Source organism: Drosophila elegans, unplaced genomic scaffold (genome assembly GCF_018152505.1).
Source record: "Drosophila elegans isolate 14027-0461.03 unplaced genomic scaffold, ASM1815250v1 contig_520, whole genome shotgun sequence".
NCBI lineage: Eukaryota > Metazoa > Arthropoda > Insecta > Diptera > Drosophilidae > Drosophila > Drosophila elegans.
In genome coordinates, this window is record NW_024545903.1 from 1,977,952 (window position 1) to 1,992,020 (window position 14,069).

Here is a 14,069-nt window from a genome sequence, read left to right on the forward strand (position 1 = left end):
CAAAAATGCAAAAATTGGTCATAAAATTAATATCTTCAAAAAATCGATTCTTAAAAATCTGTTTTTGCACCAAAACAAAATTTATTTTTCTAAACCGATTGTGGATGGGTAGAATAAGTCGCCAACTATACAAAACAGTCACTCTTATAAATTTGCAAAAATTGGTCATAAAATTATCTAAAAATATGTATATTCTATTTATTAGATAAAAATAGTACGTACAAGATATTACTTGAAATCCTAACCCAGCAGCTATGGCTGACACTAGTTTTATACTTAAGCTTTCATATAAATATTTAAAAAAAACCCACCGTCACGAGATTCGGTGCGAAATACCTTCCACTGATGAAAATGCAAAAATTGTACTGATAAGTTAGCTACACGTTCCCCATAAATTATGACCATAAGGGTGGATGAAATTTGTACCACCCCGAAACGTGAGTGAACTGATTCAGATAGCTGAATAATTCTTTGTACAGGTGATCCCAGCATTTTGGGGATCATGAGCTAGACAAATGGGAAACGGCTCTTGAGTTTTAAGACTGTACAAGGGTCAAAAAAACTTGAAAAACATAATTTTCAACAATAACGACTACTTAATTACTCTTTTAACCAAGGTAACAATCGTAATTGTAAATTCTATATTAGTTGCAAGGATATATAAACTTTGGCTTGCCGAAGTTGGCTTCCTTTCTTGTTTCAAATAAACTTCGCTGGGTATACATCACTAGAATCTGCATTGTTAATACGAATTCTCTGGCTCTGAAAGTTTGGAAGTTTCTAGACGATCATACGGACGGACAGACAGTACTAGATCGACTCGGTTATTGTCCTTGACCAAGGACATATATACTTTTGAAGTCAATACTATAATACATACATATATACTTTTCAACGAATACCAAATACTCTTATCCTCCATGAAACGGGTATACAAATCTTTAGACCATAAAAATGTGGTAAGATAGAGGCAAAGCAGTCTAAACATACCGTTTTCCAAATTACCGAGCACCATGCTAAACACATCTGATTGTATGAGAGATACGACATTCCAGCAGAGATAATATAATAAACCTAATTTTGGTTATTCTTTGTATGGAGTACAATTATCCGCACACATGCATATCCGTAGGCTATATAAGCCTACGGAATCAGACAGATTCGGCTTAGTTAGTGAGATCTCACCAGCAGCACAACAGCAAAGAAATAAAGATGGACTCCTCCCAGAGGCAGTTATTGCTCCCGATCCTCGGGCTTCTGGTCTTGACCGGAACAGCTCTCAGTGGAGTCCAGGAGATGCACAATGTGCTCGAGCTGACAGGTCAGGCGGTCAATAAGCTGAGGTTCTCCACGGATGTGGCCATCGGCAAGTACACCCCGCCGGAGGAGATGGATCCGCAATTCTGGTACAATATCGCTGACGAGGAAATTGCCAAGCGACTACTTCTACCCCAGCCCAATGCCCAGAAGGCCAAGAACGTCATTATGTTCCTGGGCGATGGAATGCCCCTAGCCACCATCACAGCTGCTCGTATCCTGAAAGGACAACGCCAGGGAAAAACTGGAGAGGAATCCTCGCTGAGCTTCGAGCAATTTCCCTATACGGGTTTGAGCAGGGTGAGTTTTGGTTAGACCTCCATTCACAAACCTATCTACATTTTTCTTAGCAACAAAATAGGACCCAATCAGTTGCGCGACACCTAAATAAAAGGGACTTGTATTTCGTAATTAAAGAATTTTTAACCACCATTCCTATAAAGAAATAAATAGAAAAGCCAACTAAAAATTAGGGACTGTAATCATATGAGCGATATTCAAAAGCGGAAAAAATATCGCTCAGTAAAACGGATTATTTTTTAAGCGATGTAATTTCGCTTAAAAATATCACTCAAAAACCGAAAGCAGAGAATGATGACAAGATTAAAATATGTACTTGTAGGTTAGACCACGGAGCACATATACAAGATATAAAAAGTTGTTAAAATATTCATTATTTCCGAGTGATATTTTTTTTCGCTTACAAATAAAAAAATCATTATTTCTTATAAAAATCAAAAAGAAAATTATCATTGCGGATTCGAAAAAATAATCCAAATAGCAACCAAATGGTATAATTCAATTGATTATGAGACTTTTGGAAGTGGATGATTTTTTAGTTTGGAAAAACCAAAATAATGATTGTTTTCGGTCCCTGATTAAAACATAAATTCAGTAATTGTCAGCCTAAAAGATTATAATTTTTAGTTGTTCCAAAACACCATCAATTTATTTTAATGTTATAATTTGTAATGGTTTATCTTTTCAGACCTATTGCACCAATTCACAGGTACCGGACTCCGCCTGCACCGCCACCGCCTACTTGTGCGGCGTAAAGACCAATGTCGTCAACATTGGAGTAAGTGCGGCTGTAGAGTTCAATAACTGCACCGCCAGCCAGGATCCGGCCAACCGCCTGACCTCCATTGCGGAATGGTCACAGAAGGAGGGCAAGTCCACAGGATTTGTGACCACAACCACACTGACCCACGCCAGTCCCTCGGGAGCCTATGCCAAGACGGCCAATCGAAAGTGGGAGTGCGACACGGACGTAACTAAAAATGGTGCGGATGCCAGCACCTGCATCGACATGGCCACCCAACTGGTGACCCAGACGCCTGGAAAGAACTTCGAAGTCATGTTTGGCGGGGGCATGGGCAAGTTCCTGCCCAACACCATCGAAGATAGTCATGGAAAAGCTGGAGAGCGATCCGATGGTGTCAATCTCCTGTCCCGTTGGCAGGGACTCCACGATGGCAGTGTCCTGGTCACCAATCGCAAGCAGCTGCTCAGCGTAAACGTGTCCGCGGTGTCCAGCATCGTTGGTCTCTTCCAGTCAAAGGTGATGGACTTCCACATGGATGCAGATGCCACCTACCAGCCCACCCTCTCCGAACTCACCGAGGTGGCCATCAAGAAGCTGAGCCACAACGACAAAGGATACTTCTTGTTTATTGAAGGTGGGTTGTACTCCGTAATTAAAAGTCATATCTTGAAAATCCATAGTTTTGTAACTAACTAAAAAACATTTTCAGGTGGTCTAATTGACTATGCCAACCACTTCACTAAAGCTGGATACGCCTTGGATGAGACTCTGGAGTTCGAAAAGGCCGTTCAGTTGGCTCGTGACATCACCAACATTGAGGACACGCTTATTGTGGTGACTGCAGATCACGGCCACGCCGTTAGCATTGCCGGATATCCTGGCAGGGGCACTCCCATCCTGGGCATCAATCAGCACGACGCTGATCTGAATGGCGTGAAGTACTCGGTGCTCAACTATGCGGCAGGACCTAACCAGTATCTGGATGAGAACGGCCAGCGCATTCCCTTGGACGATATCCTCGGCTCCTATGACGCCATCACGCCCAGCTATATCGCCAAGGACGCAGGCGTGCACTCTGGCGAGGATGTGGGCGTCTTCGCCTCCGGTCCGCAGAGCCACCTTTTCACCGGAGTGATGCAGCAGAGCACCATTCCCCACCTGATGGCCTACGCCTCATGCGTGGGCAGCGGAAAGAAGGTGTGCGACAATTAAGTGCGGAAGATCTGAGCACTGAAGAAATTAATAGACTCAAGCAAACAGAATTAAAGCGCCAAATTTTTGAATGTATTTGTTTCTCTATTAAAATGTTACTAAGCAATTTTATATTTATGTTTATTATTAAAAGAGGCTTTAACATTAAATAAGGGTGTAGGAAAAAACTTGTTATAAAACGTTTAAATACTTAACCAACAAGCCATAAAATGGAGCAATATAAAATATAAAATTGTAAACTTAGATTAGATATCCTGATTATATTTACTTGTCTAGCATAATAGGCAAGTATTTTCTCTTAAATAAGAAATCTTGCCTATAGTAAGCATCTTTTTAAAATGTGCCCCTTTGGTAATCGCTATATCTTTTAATTACCAACGTGATTGTCTTGAACTCATGTTTCACTTAGCACCGCCACCCCCAAATCTAACCTTGAGTGTGGGGTGAGGGTCAGTTCCTTGGTTAAAATCTGGGTGTCGTGCCCACTTTTTAAATCCCAAGGTGTTTCGTACACTCAGACTTTACGACTGGTAGCCACTTCTATTGACTTAAATACCACAATAATCATAAAGTCTAATAACTAAAAACTGAGTAAATATGAAACCATAAACTGAGATTTTTTTTTGACGTTTGAAGGATTACGATACGGAGATGCGACAATTAAGATAAAATCTGCCGCGTGTAGAACGATGGTATGGCATCAGTTTAATAGCTTATCCGAAGAGACAAATCTGTATTTGATTTGTACTCGAATAAAAAAAGCGTATCAAAATATAAAATTACAAATATCAAGTTAAATGTTTCGAGAATATGGTAAATGTGTGGAGTACAAATCACTACGCCTAAAAGCCACTAAGATTGTGAGGTTTACGATTTAAGCTTTGCCTTGTTTTTCTATATGATGGTATGGGTACCAAAAAATATCAACTGGGACTACTATATCCTACTGAATTTGCAAACCCAATTATTTTATTAATTCCAAACTTCACTTTTTTTGACCATGTTTCCGTATTTGAAATGTATCCAAAACTGTATCAGTATATTTGCTTGCTATTTATTTCATTTTTAAGCCTGGCAGTTGGCATTGGCCCAGAGTTGGGCCTGAGTCTGGAAGAAGCTTACCAACTCGTCCATGCTCACGTTGGCCAGCAGATCGTTGATCTTGGGAACAAGGAAGTGCTGGTACAGCAAATCGGTGATGTTGGGCTGGATCTCCTCGAGAGCGAGTGGCAGCAGGGTCTTCATCAAGCGGTTCCAGAAGTTGTTGGTGGAGCTGTTCCACAGGGTGTTCCAGTTGTCCAGTTCGACGCCGGCCAAGTAGATGGTCTGCTTGAAGTCCACCACGCGCAGTCCGGACGAATTGGTAAGGCTGTTGGCGAAGCTGTAGCTGCCCACGAAGCGCAGATCCATCAGAGCCTCGTTGATCACGTCATTCTGGCAGATGGGCAGCTTGAGGCCCCCGACGTTGATGAATCCATCCATCTGCGCAAAGCCCAGCACTTGAATGTTCGGGAAGAGCAGGTCGTAGGCGGCCTCGCCGGTTTGGCCATAGTCGCTGGCGCTCAGAACCTTGAAGGTGTCCAGGCCCTGGATGCGGATGTTGGTCACGTTGCCCACCACGGTGAAGTCATCGCTGGCCACATCGAACTCGTAGAACGGATTCACGATGGGGGCCAGCACTGGGATGTCTCCGTAGCCGCAGGGCATGATGCTCTTGAAGGCCTGCAAAAAGTCGGTCATTGCCGAGGTAAACTGGGCGCTGGCCGCCTGTTGCACCACCGGAGTGGCTCTGACTGCGGTCAGACCCAGAAGGAGGGTCACAAGGAGCAGCTGGGCGCTGGAAACCATTTCGATCGATCGTGGTGAGCTGGTTGCCAAACTAATAGCGAATAATTAACGATCAAGACAGTGAGCCTTTTATATGCGAATTCTTATCTATTATCGTCTAATTGATCGATTACATATCGATTGAATCGCTTGTATCTTGCTGATATCAGAGCTATAGCTCTTTAATCCCAGCAGACCAGGACTGAGTCATCCGTACGCTTGTGTTTCGGAGGTTTCGTTTACTTAATAGCTGATAAGTTCGGTAACAACACATGTTTTGCTTACAAAAAGAAGTTCTGGGAAAACTTTCTTTAATTGATTGCCTTTTATAAGTAGTGCTTCGAACTACAAATAAAATTCAAATAAATTTTTACCTTTCGGAATTTTGTAAGTTTTGTGCTGCAAAAGACGTTTTGTGTTAAAATTAACTAATTTGTATCACCTAATCCAAGGTTCTGCAATACTGAAACAGGTTTGATCATTTGATGAGTACATTAGTTATAAAAATAAATTTTGAAAGTAAACACACCAATATGTATGGTTTTTGCCTAATAACGCTTCCCAATTACAATCCTCTCTGGAACACCGTTTATTACGAACTATGACGTACCAATATTATACGCATACTCTAAAGTTTTTTTCAAAAATAACAGCTCAGCTTTAAGAAATTTGAATGATTTAATAACCAAACTAAGTTAACATAAAAAACTTGAATTTGCTTCAGTTTTGATTATAATATATACCAAAGTAAACTTGACCTAATAGCATTTTTTTCTTTAAGAATCAAAATTTGATTGTAATCGGTCTTTCAAATTTTAACTTAGCATATAATCCGATATCTTTATCTTTAAATTATGATATAAATTATGATATAATAATTTGTGATGGTTTAGGAAAGGTACCTGCGCAGGTGTTTTATATGATTTTAGTTATTGTGATAATGAAATAATAAGAAGTGAACTAGAATGCCCGATTAAACATTAACAACTTTCACCGTAAGCAAATCCATTACCACGAGATGCGCTGTAAATTACCCCCAATTAGAAAAATATGTGCAAGTTACAGTGATAAGAAAGTCACACGTTCCTAGTAGATTAGTATCTTGAGATGGACTGCCTTTTTTACGACACCAAACGTGACTGAACTGAATCAGATATCTGGACAAATTCTTTGCACAGGTGATTCCAGCATTTCGAGGATCATGAACTAGGTAAATGTACAACGTCTCTTTAGTTTTTTGCAACACATAGGTAAAACATTCTCAGAAGACAAGTATAAATTTTGTTAGAGCCTTACACAGTGTAACAGCGTCACTATCTCAATAGAAATGTATTTGTAAGTTTCAGCAGATCTTCCTAGAGTTACGGAATACCAACAGAGATAAGTTCAAGGGTCCATAAAGTGGGAATAAAGCGTATTTTAGACATTCCTTATTTGTAGTACAATAATTCAGTGCAGGGCAAACGATATAAAACCTCGGAATTAAAAAAGTTCGGAGTAGTTAGTTGGATTTCGTTTCAACTGAAAGATGCACTTGTTCGCCATGCAGGTACTGCTACCGATCCTGGAACTCCTGGCCTTGGCCGGATCAGCCTTTAGCGGAGTGCACGAGGTTCACGACGTATTACAGCTGGCTGGTCAGAAAGCTAACAAGGCGAGGTTCTCCACGGATGTGGCCACCGGCAAGTACACCCCGCCGGAGGAGATGAACCCGCAATTCTGGTACAATATCGCCGACGAGGAAATTGCCAAGCGACTCCTTTTACCCCAGCCCAATGCCAAGAAGGCCAAGAACGTCATTATGTTCCTGGGCGATGGAATGCCTCTAGCCACAGTCACAGCTGCTCGTATACTGAAAGGACAACGCCAGGGAAAAACTGGAGAGGAATCCTCGCTGAGCTTCGAGCAATTTCCGTATTCGGGCTTGAGCAGAGTGAGTATGTTTTAGAGCTTTGTTCACAAAGAGAAATATTACATACAAAATATTGGATTATTTTACCCTAGCAGAAGGTATTTCAGAAAGTTAAATATATGTATTCTTGATTACCAAAGAGTTGATTTAGTCATGTCCGTCTCTCCAATCTTCCGTCCTTGTCTACACTCATAGAAAAAATCAAGAATTTCGATGTCAATTCAAGAACGAACGATGTCAAAAGTAGGGTAAATTCGAATTTTTTTGATTCAAGAACGAAAGGCTTTATTCAAGAACGAATTATTCAATCCCGAAGTTCTACATTTGAGAACGAACGTCATCAGTTCAAGTACTCAAAAGTGCTTGAAGAAAGAGCGAAAGATATTAATTTGAGTACGAAAAATTCTTAATGCAAGTATGAAAGTTTCTTAACTTAAATTTTTTTAAAAAATGTTTTTTGTCTCTTTTTCTTGTTTTTCTTTTCTCTTTGACTCCATATGAAATTAGAATGAAAGAGAATATGATAAATTGATATGTAAAGGAAACAGAAAAGCAAACCTTATTTATTTTACTGCAAGTCGACCCAACCGGGATTCGAACCGAGGCCTTTGGATTCGTAGACGCATTAGCCGGTTGCGCCACACTGGCATCACAATTTGCTGTGTACTACGCCCGTATAAGAATTCGAAGCAATTTGTTTGCAATCAAATTGCTTTTATTTGCTATACTTTTGAGGTCAACTAGATAAAAATTTAAATAAAATTGAACGTTTGAAAAAAAATCATAAAAACCAAAAAAAAAAAAAAAAATTGATAACTTTGTCTGGGATTTGAGCTCGGGTTCTTAATAGCTTACCCAATGTTTGATGTTCCAAGACACTTACCCCCTAGGCCAATCATTTTAAGAACGAAACATTCTTGTTTTAAATTTATAGTTCTTGTTTTTTTGTTAAATTAATAGTTTTTAATAGAGTTTACTGTTTTTAATAATTCTGATATTATTTACAACCACTATAAGCAGGGATAAAGCGAAAAATATCGTTTTCTCTATGTATTAAAAAAACATTTTAAAATATTATTATCAAGTATGACTCGTACTTATTCTGTACACGTTCGTTCTAAAAATTTTAAGAATTATTCGGGCGATTTTCAAGAACGTTCGTGCTAAAATTATTCGTTCTACTTTTTTCTGGGTGTACGCAAACAATTTCTTTTAAATTTAAAAATTAACCAAAAATCGACTTTATTGCTTTTGTACATGCTCGAGTAAAATCCAAAATGTTGTTGTTTTATTTATGTAATAGCTGCAAGGGTTTTTTTTTAACTTTCCATAAGCAAAGTAGAGAGCAGCCATATATATATATATATATTAGTTTAGTTAAATCTTATTTTTACTGCCATTACGTAAGTTGCCTGCGTTCCTTTATTATAATTTCATTTGAGTGTCTTAAGCATATAATTTGTATAAATATTTGACTTCGTTTTATCTTTAAAGACCTACTGCGCGAACGCCCAGGTTCCCGACTCGGCCTGCACTGCCACGGCTTATCTTTGCGGCGTGAAAACCAACATCATTAATATTGGAGTAAGTGCCGCTGTGAACTTCAACAACTGCACCGCCAGCCAGGATCCGGCCAACCGCCTGACCTCCATCGCTGAATGGTCACAGAAGGAGGGCAAGTCCACAGGATTTGTGACCACCACCACACTGACCCACGCCAGTCCCTCGGGAGCCTATGCCAAGACGGCCAATCGGATGTGGGAGTGCGACACGGACGTGACTAAATATGGTGTGGATGCCAAGACCTGCATCGACATGGCCACCCAACTGGTGACCCAGACGCCTGGAAAGAACTTCGAAGTCATGTTTGGCGGCGGCATGGGCAAGTTCCTGCCCAAGGCCATCAAGGATAGCCACGGAAAAGCTGGAGAGCGATCCGATGGGGTGAACCTGCTGTCCCGCTGGCAAGGACTTCACAACAAGGGCGTCATGGTCACCAATCGCAAGCAGTTGCTCAACCTAAACGTCTCTGCTGCGTCCAACATCATTGGTCTGTTTCAGTCAAGTTTGATGGATTTTCACATGGACGCGGATGCCACCTACCAGCCCACACTCTCCGAACTCACCGAGGTGGCCATCAAGAAGCTGAGCCACAACGACAAAGGATACTTCGTGTTTATTGAAGGTGGGTTGTCCTTCTCATTTACAAAACGTATCTTGAAAATCGTATCTTATTTTTCAGGTGGTTTAATTGACTATGGCAACCACTACACCCAAGCGGGCTACGCCTTGGATGAGACTCTGGAGTTTGAAAAGGCCATTAAGTTGGCCAGGGACATCACCAACATTGAGGACACACTGATTGTGGTGACTGCAGATCACGGTCACGCCGTTAGCATTGCCGGATATCCAGGCAGGGGCACTCCCATCCTGGGCATCAATCAGCACGACGCTGATCTGAATGGCGTGAAGTACTCGGTGCTCAATTATGCGGGTGGACCTAACCAGTATCTGGATGAGAAGGGCCAGCGCATTCCCTTGGACGATATCCTGGGACCCGATGACGCCATCACGCCCAGCTACATCCCAATGGAAATTGGAGTGCACTCCGGAGAGGATGTGGGTGTTTGGGCTTCCGGTCCACAGAGTCATCTTTTCACGGGAGTGATGCAGCAGAGCACCATTCCCCATTTGATGGCCTACGCATCATGTGTTGGCAGTGGGAAGAGGGTGTGCGGTAACTAAACACCGAAAACCTAACACTACAAAAATTAATCTAGTTTTCTTTACTTTTTAACAATGTACTTGACTGTTTGAAATAGTCAAATAGCATAGTCAAATAGCATAAGTTGTTAATTTTTAAAATTATTTATTTGTTACTCGTAGAGTAAAGGGGTATATTGTATTCGTTGAAAATAAATATATATATTATTAATCATGATCAATAGCCGAGTCGATCTGTCTGTCCGTCTGTATGAACGATGAGATCTCGGAAATTATAAAAGCTGGAAACTTTTGCATTTGGCATGCAGATTCTTCTGTGTAAATAAATAAACCGTATTTTGTTTAATTTTTACTTTTACATTTTTTTGTAAAGCCGTTAACATTTAAGCCTGATCTGTATACAAATTCTGCAACACTTTTCATTACGATGGTTGAGTATGTATCTGACCAAAAAACCTTAGAGCGATTGTCTCCTTTTTTTCTAGAATAATCTCTTAGTCTGTTATCACGGTTCTCTAATTTAAACTCATGTTACATTGCAACCACCATCTCCATAAATTCGGTTTAAACTCTGCCGTGCTTTTGAAAGCCGAAGTGTGTTCGTTTATTGGCGACATTTCATTGGACCAGATTTTCGGCATGGTAGCCAGGTCTTTTATCTGAGAGACCCCCATAATCATAAACTATGATGACCAAAAGACTTGGTAAATATTAAAACATAAACTGGGATCATTAAAGGTAGACAGATTATGCCACGGTGATATGGCAATCCAGATAGCACAAGTCTGGAAGGGCTTATAAATAGTCGCGTGCAAAATCTGAAATTAGTTCAAACGCCGACATGAAGAGCTACGTGGCCATTATCCTGGTGTGGAGCGCCCTGGTGGCCTCCTCCATGGCTGCTTCTATAGACAGTGAGTTCAGGAATGGATTCCAATTCTAAGAGAATTCCTTAGGAATCAAATTTTCAGTGCCCGAGATCCATACCCAAAGTCAGTTAGTCGGAGCATCGGTGAGTTCGGCGAAAGGCCGTGATCTAAGCCTCATCGATCCCAATGTCATGGGCAAGGGAAAGCCGACCCCCGAGGAGGAGAAGAACGCCCAGTTCTGGTACGACCTGGCCCACGAGGAGATCGCCAAGCGGCTGGAGCTGCCGCAACTGGACAAGAGGAGGGCCAAGAACGTGATCATGTTCCTGGGCGACGGCATGTCCTTGTCCACGGTGGCAGCCGCCCGCATCCACAAGGGCCAGTTGAAGGGCAATCCAGGCGAGGAGGATTCCCTGAGCTTCGAGAAGTTCCCCTACACCGGTTTGAGCAGGGTGAGTACTTAACAGGTAGCAAGACCATTACACTGGTAAATAAACGTAGTCAGTTTAAATATTTTTCGCTTTGATATTCATCCACTGCGGTTTCTAGCTATTTTAAATATGAAAATATACACTATTAATATTAAAAATTAAATTAATTAATGTAATAGTTCGATAATTATTTTGACTATTCCATTTTTATTTTTTAAATGGAACTTAAAAGCCCATGTGATCTACCATTATATTATTTTGGATCCTTATTAGATAATGTTAGACTATCATTATTGTTACTGGTATATTTCTTAAATTACTTTTCTGCTGCCTTCGTGGCTGCATTAATCTAATTCTATATTGAAGGGGAATGACTATCTATCTATATTTGACATGGGATGTTAATGTTTGTGTAATGAGAGCTAGATTGAATTGTTTGTTTTGTTGTTGTGAGCTACTCGAGCTGAGTTGTTTAAAGCTCATTAAAGAAGCTGTTACTCGATGAATTGATGATTCCATGACCATGATTACCAAATCATAGTCAAACAGATAAAACTCTAGTTTCGAGCTGATTCTTTCAATTTTTTGTTTGGTCTGAATTACTATATAAGTGATACATGCTTTTCCCGCAGACCTACTGTGCCAATGCCCAGGTGGCCGACTCTGCCTGCACTGCCACAGCCTATTTGTGTGGCGTGAAGGCCAATATCGTGGCTCTGGGAGTTACGGCGGCAGTGAACTTCAACAACTGCAGCGGCAGCGAGGATCCGGCCAACCGGGTGGAGTCCATCGCCGCCTGGTCTCAGGCTGCCGGAAAGGCCACTGGCATCGTGACCACCACCACGCTGACCCACGCCAGTCCGTCGGGAGCGTACGCCAAGACCACTAACAGATTCTTCGAGAGCGATACGGATATCCTGACCTACGGCGAGGGCCAAAATGATCCGGCCACCTGCACGGACATCGCCACCCAACTGATCACTCAGTCGCCGGGCAAGAACTTTGACGTGATGCTGGGCGGCGGAATTGGCAAGTTCCTGCCCAACACCATTACGGATCCGTTCAACAAGAAGGGAGAGCGCTCCGACGGAGTGAATCTACTGTCCCGCTGGCAGGGTCTGCATCCCGGCGGAGTTTTGGCCTACAATCGCGACCAGCTGCTGAGCGTGAATGCCTCGCGGATCACCAGTCTGATCGGCACGTTCCGGTCGGGCGTGATGAGCTTCCACAAGCTGGCCAATCCCAAGGAGGAGCCCACTCTGGCGGAGATGACGCGCAAGGCCATCGAGGTGGTCAGCAAGGACGAGGACGGCTACTTCCTGTTTGTGGAGGGTGGTCTGATCGACTACGGCAACCACTTCAACTCACCCACCTATTCGCTGGACGAGACGCTACAGTTCGAGCAGGCGGTGGCGGAGGCTCTGGGAATGACCGATCCCGAGGAGACCCTGATCGTGGTCACCTCCGATCACGCTCATCCGCTGACCATCTCTGGCTATCCTGGCAGGGGAACCCCCATCCTGGGACTCAACCAGCATGACACCGATGTGAACGGTGTCAAGTACGCCACGCTGAACTATGCCGTGGGTACGAAGCAGTACCTGGACGAGCATGGCCAGCGCATCGATCTTACCGATCAAATTGGAGCGGAAGGTAAGAGCTATTTGTTACAATGTTTTATTACCAGTAGATGCTCCAAATGGGGACATAAAGTGACTGTTCTTAAACCAAATTTGTAAAATGCTTAGCTTAATTATTTAGTTTTAAAATATTTTATTGAGTGTCTAAAAGTAGGCAATGAAAAATAGAAAGGCCGTCTTCCTATCGGACTTCGGGATTTAAAAAAAAATGTATATACATACTGCATACTTTCAGGCATCTTTATAAGGTTTTTCAAAAACCTGTTGACTTCTGTAATCCTATATCATAAATATGCACACCGAATAATTTACTTTTGAATTAAGAATGTTCTACATTTTATATTTTTTATCGCTAATTTCGAAATCGAGTCACTTAAATCAAACTGATATAATTTGTTTCCTGATTCAAGCATCCCCATCGCTATTGTGAATTTAGAATTTACTTCATTTCTTATTTTCAATCTTCATCTTAAATTGTTCATAAATAAATAAATAAATAATGTCTTTGATTTTCTTTCAGACTTCATCCATCCCAGCTATATCCACGGTAGAATCGGCGTACATGCTGGCGATGATGTGGGAATCTTTGCCACTGGCCCCCAAAGTCATCTCTTCAGTGGAATGATGCAGCAGAGCACCATTCCCCACCTGATGGCCTACGCCTCGTGTGTCGGCAATGGACCCACTCTATGTGACAACAATGAAGACTAGAATTCCAATGAACATTTTAAATAGAGTATTTGAAAAGCACTCTCCTTTGACTTTGATTATTGTGGGCACTTTCGAGAATTTAATAATCAAATTGGCCCGACTCCCGTAATTTATGGCATGTGTCTGCCGAATTGACTTCAATTTAAAACGCATCAGCAGAGTCGCAGACACTCGCAGATGCAGATACAGATACAGATAGAATTTGTTGAGCGATCGAATCGATTTGTTGCCAGTGGACGGACGTAGACGGCTGTCACTTGCCGCATGTGGCGGGGAATAAATATGAATGCGCCGAATGTCAGGTTCAAGCGTTGGCATTGCCGCCAGTTGGGGATATGGCGGTATGGCGATATGGCAATATGTAGATATATGGACTCCCAC

At 41.9% G+C, this 14,069-nt stretch overlaps 4 protein-coding genes across 4 annotated transcripts; 3 read left to right on the forward strand and 1 right to left on the reverse strand.

The window, feature by feature from the left end:
* The first annotated feature begins 1,153 nt into the window (after window positions 1–1,153).
* LOC108149134 (membrane-bound alkaline phosphatase) lies at window positions 1,154–3,680 on the forward strand. Its single transcript, XM_017276539.2, has 3 exons — window positions 1,154–1,617; window positions 2,306–2,996; window positions 3,072–3,680. Exons 1-3 carry the CDS (start codon window positions 1,213–1,215, stop codon window positions 3,572–3,574), a joined length of 1,599 nt encoding a protein of 532 aa, XP_017132028.1. The 5' UTR covers window positions 1,154–1,212; the 3' UTR covers window positions 3,575–3,680.
* Window positions 3,681–4,639: 959 nt separating this feature from the next.
* Window positions 4,640–5,422, reverse strand: LOC121467697. Its single transcript, XM_041709884.1, has one exon. It carries the CDS (start codon window positions 5,420–5,422, stop codon window positions 4,640–4,642), a length of 783 nt encoding a protein of 260 aa, XP_041565818.1.
* A 1,475-nt stretch (window positions 5,423–6,897) lies between these two features.
* LOC108149139 (membrane-bound alkaline phosphatase-like) lies at window positions 6,898–10,254 on the forward strand. Its single transcript, XM_017276545.1, has 3 exons — window positions 6,898–7,334; window positions 8,808–9,498; window positions 9,556–10,254. The coding sequence occupies exons 1-3, from the start codon at window positions 6,930–6,932 to the stop codon at window positions 10,056–10,058; spliced, it is 1,599 nt and encodes a 532-aa protein (XP_017132034.1). The 5' UTR covers window positions 6,898–6,929; the 3' UTR covers window positions 10,059–10,254.
* A 617-nt stretch (window positions 10,255–10,871) lies between these two features.
* Window positions 10,872–13,727, forward strand: LOC108149050 (membrane-bound alkaline phosphatase). The gene is made up of 4 exons (XM_017276393.1): window positions 10,872–10,951; window positions 11,009–11,358; window positions 11,970–12,990; window positions 13,498–13,727. Exons 1-4 carry the CDS (start codon window positions 10,879–10,881, stop codon window positions 13,686–13,688), a joined length of 1,635 nt encoding a protein of 544 aa, XP_017131882.1. The 5' UTR covers window positions 10,872–10,878; the 3' UTR covers window positions 13,689–13,727.
* The last annotated feature ends 342 nt before the right edge of the window (window positions 13,728–14,069 follow it).

Excerpts from the sequence above, each read along its gene's own strand:
- LOC108149134 (XM_017276539.2), top strand. The coding sequence starts at position 1,213 with ATGGACTCCTCCCAGAGGCAGTTATTGCTCCCGATCCTCGGGCTTCTG. Across the intron at positions 1,618-2,305 it reads CCTATACGGGTTTGAGCAGG|ACCTATTGCACCAATTCACA; the intron begins GTGAGTTTTGGT and ends TTATCTTTTCAG. Across the intron at positions 2,997-3,071 it reads ATACTTCTTGTTTATTGAAG|GTGGTCTAATTGACTATGCC; the intron begins GTGGGTTGTACT and ends AAACATTTTCAG.
- LOC121467697 (XM_041709884.1), bottom strand. The coding sequence starts at position 5,422 with ATGGTTTCCAGCGCCCAGCTGCTCCTTGTGACCCTCCTTCTGGGTCTG.
- LOC108149139 (XM_017276545.1), top strand. The coding sequence starts at position 6,930 with ATGCACTTGTTCGCCATGCAGGTACTGCTACCGATCCTGGAACTCCTG. Across the intron at positions 7,335-8,807 it reads CGTATTCGGGCTTGAGCAGA|ACCTACTGCGCGAACGCCCA; the intron begins GTGAGTATGTTT and ends TTATCTTTAAAG. Across the intron at positions 9,499-9,555 it reads ATACTTCGTGTTTATTGAAG|GTGGTTTAATTGACTATGGC; the intron begins GTGGGTTGTCCT and ends CTTATTTTTCAG.
- LOC108149050 (XM_017276393.1), top strand. The coding sequence starts at position 10,879 with ATGAAGAGCTACGTGGCCATTATCCTGGTGTGGAGCGCCCTGGTGGCC. Across the intron at positions 10,952-11,008 it reads CATGGCTGCTTCTATAGACA|TGCCCGAGATCCATACCCAA; the intron begins GTGAGTTCAGGA and ends TCAAATTTTCAG. Across the intron at positions 12,991-13,497 it reads CGATCAAATTGGAGCGGAAG|ACTTCATCCATCCCAGCTAT; the intron begins GTAAGAGCTATT and ends ATTTTCTTTCAG.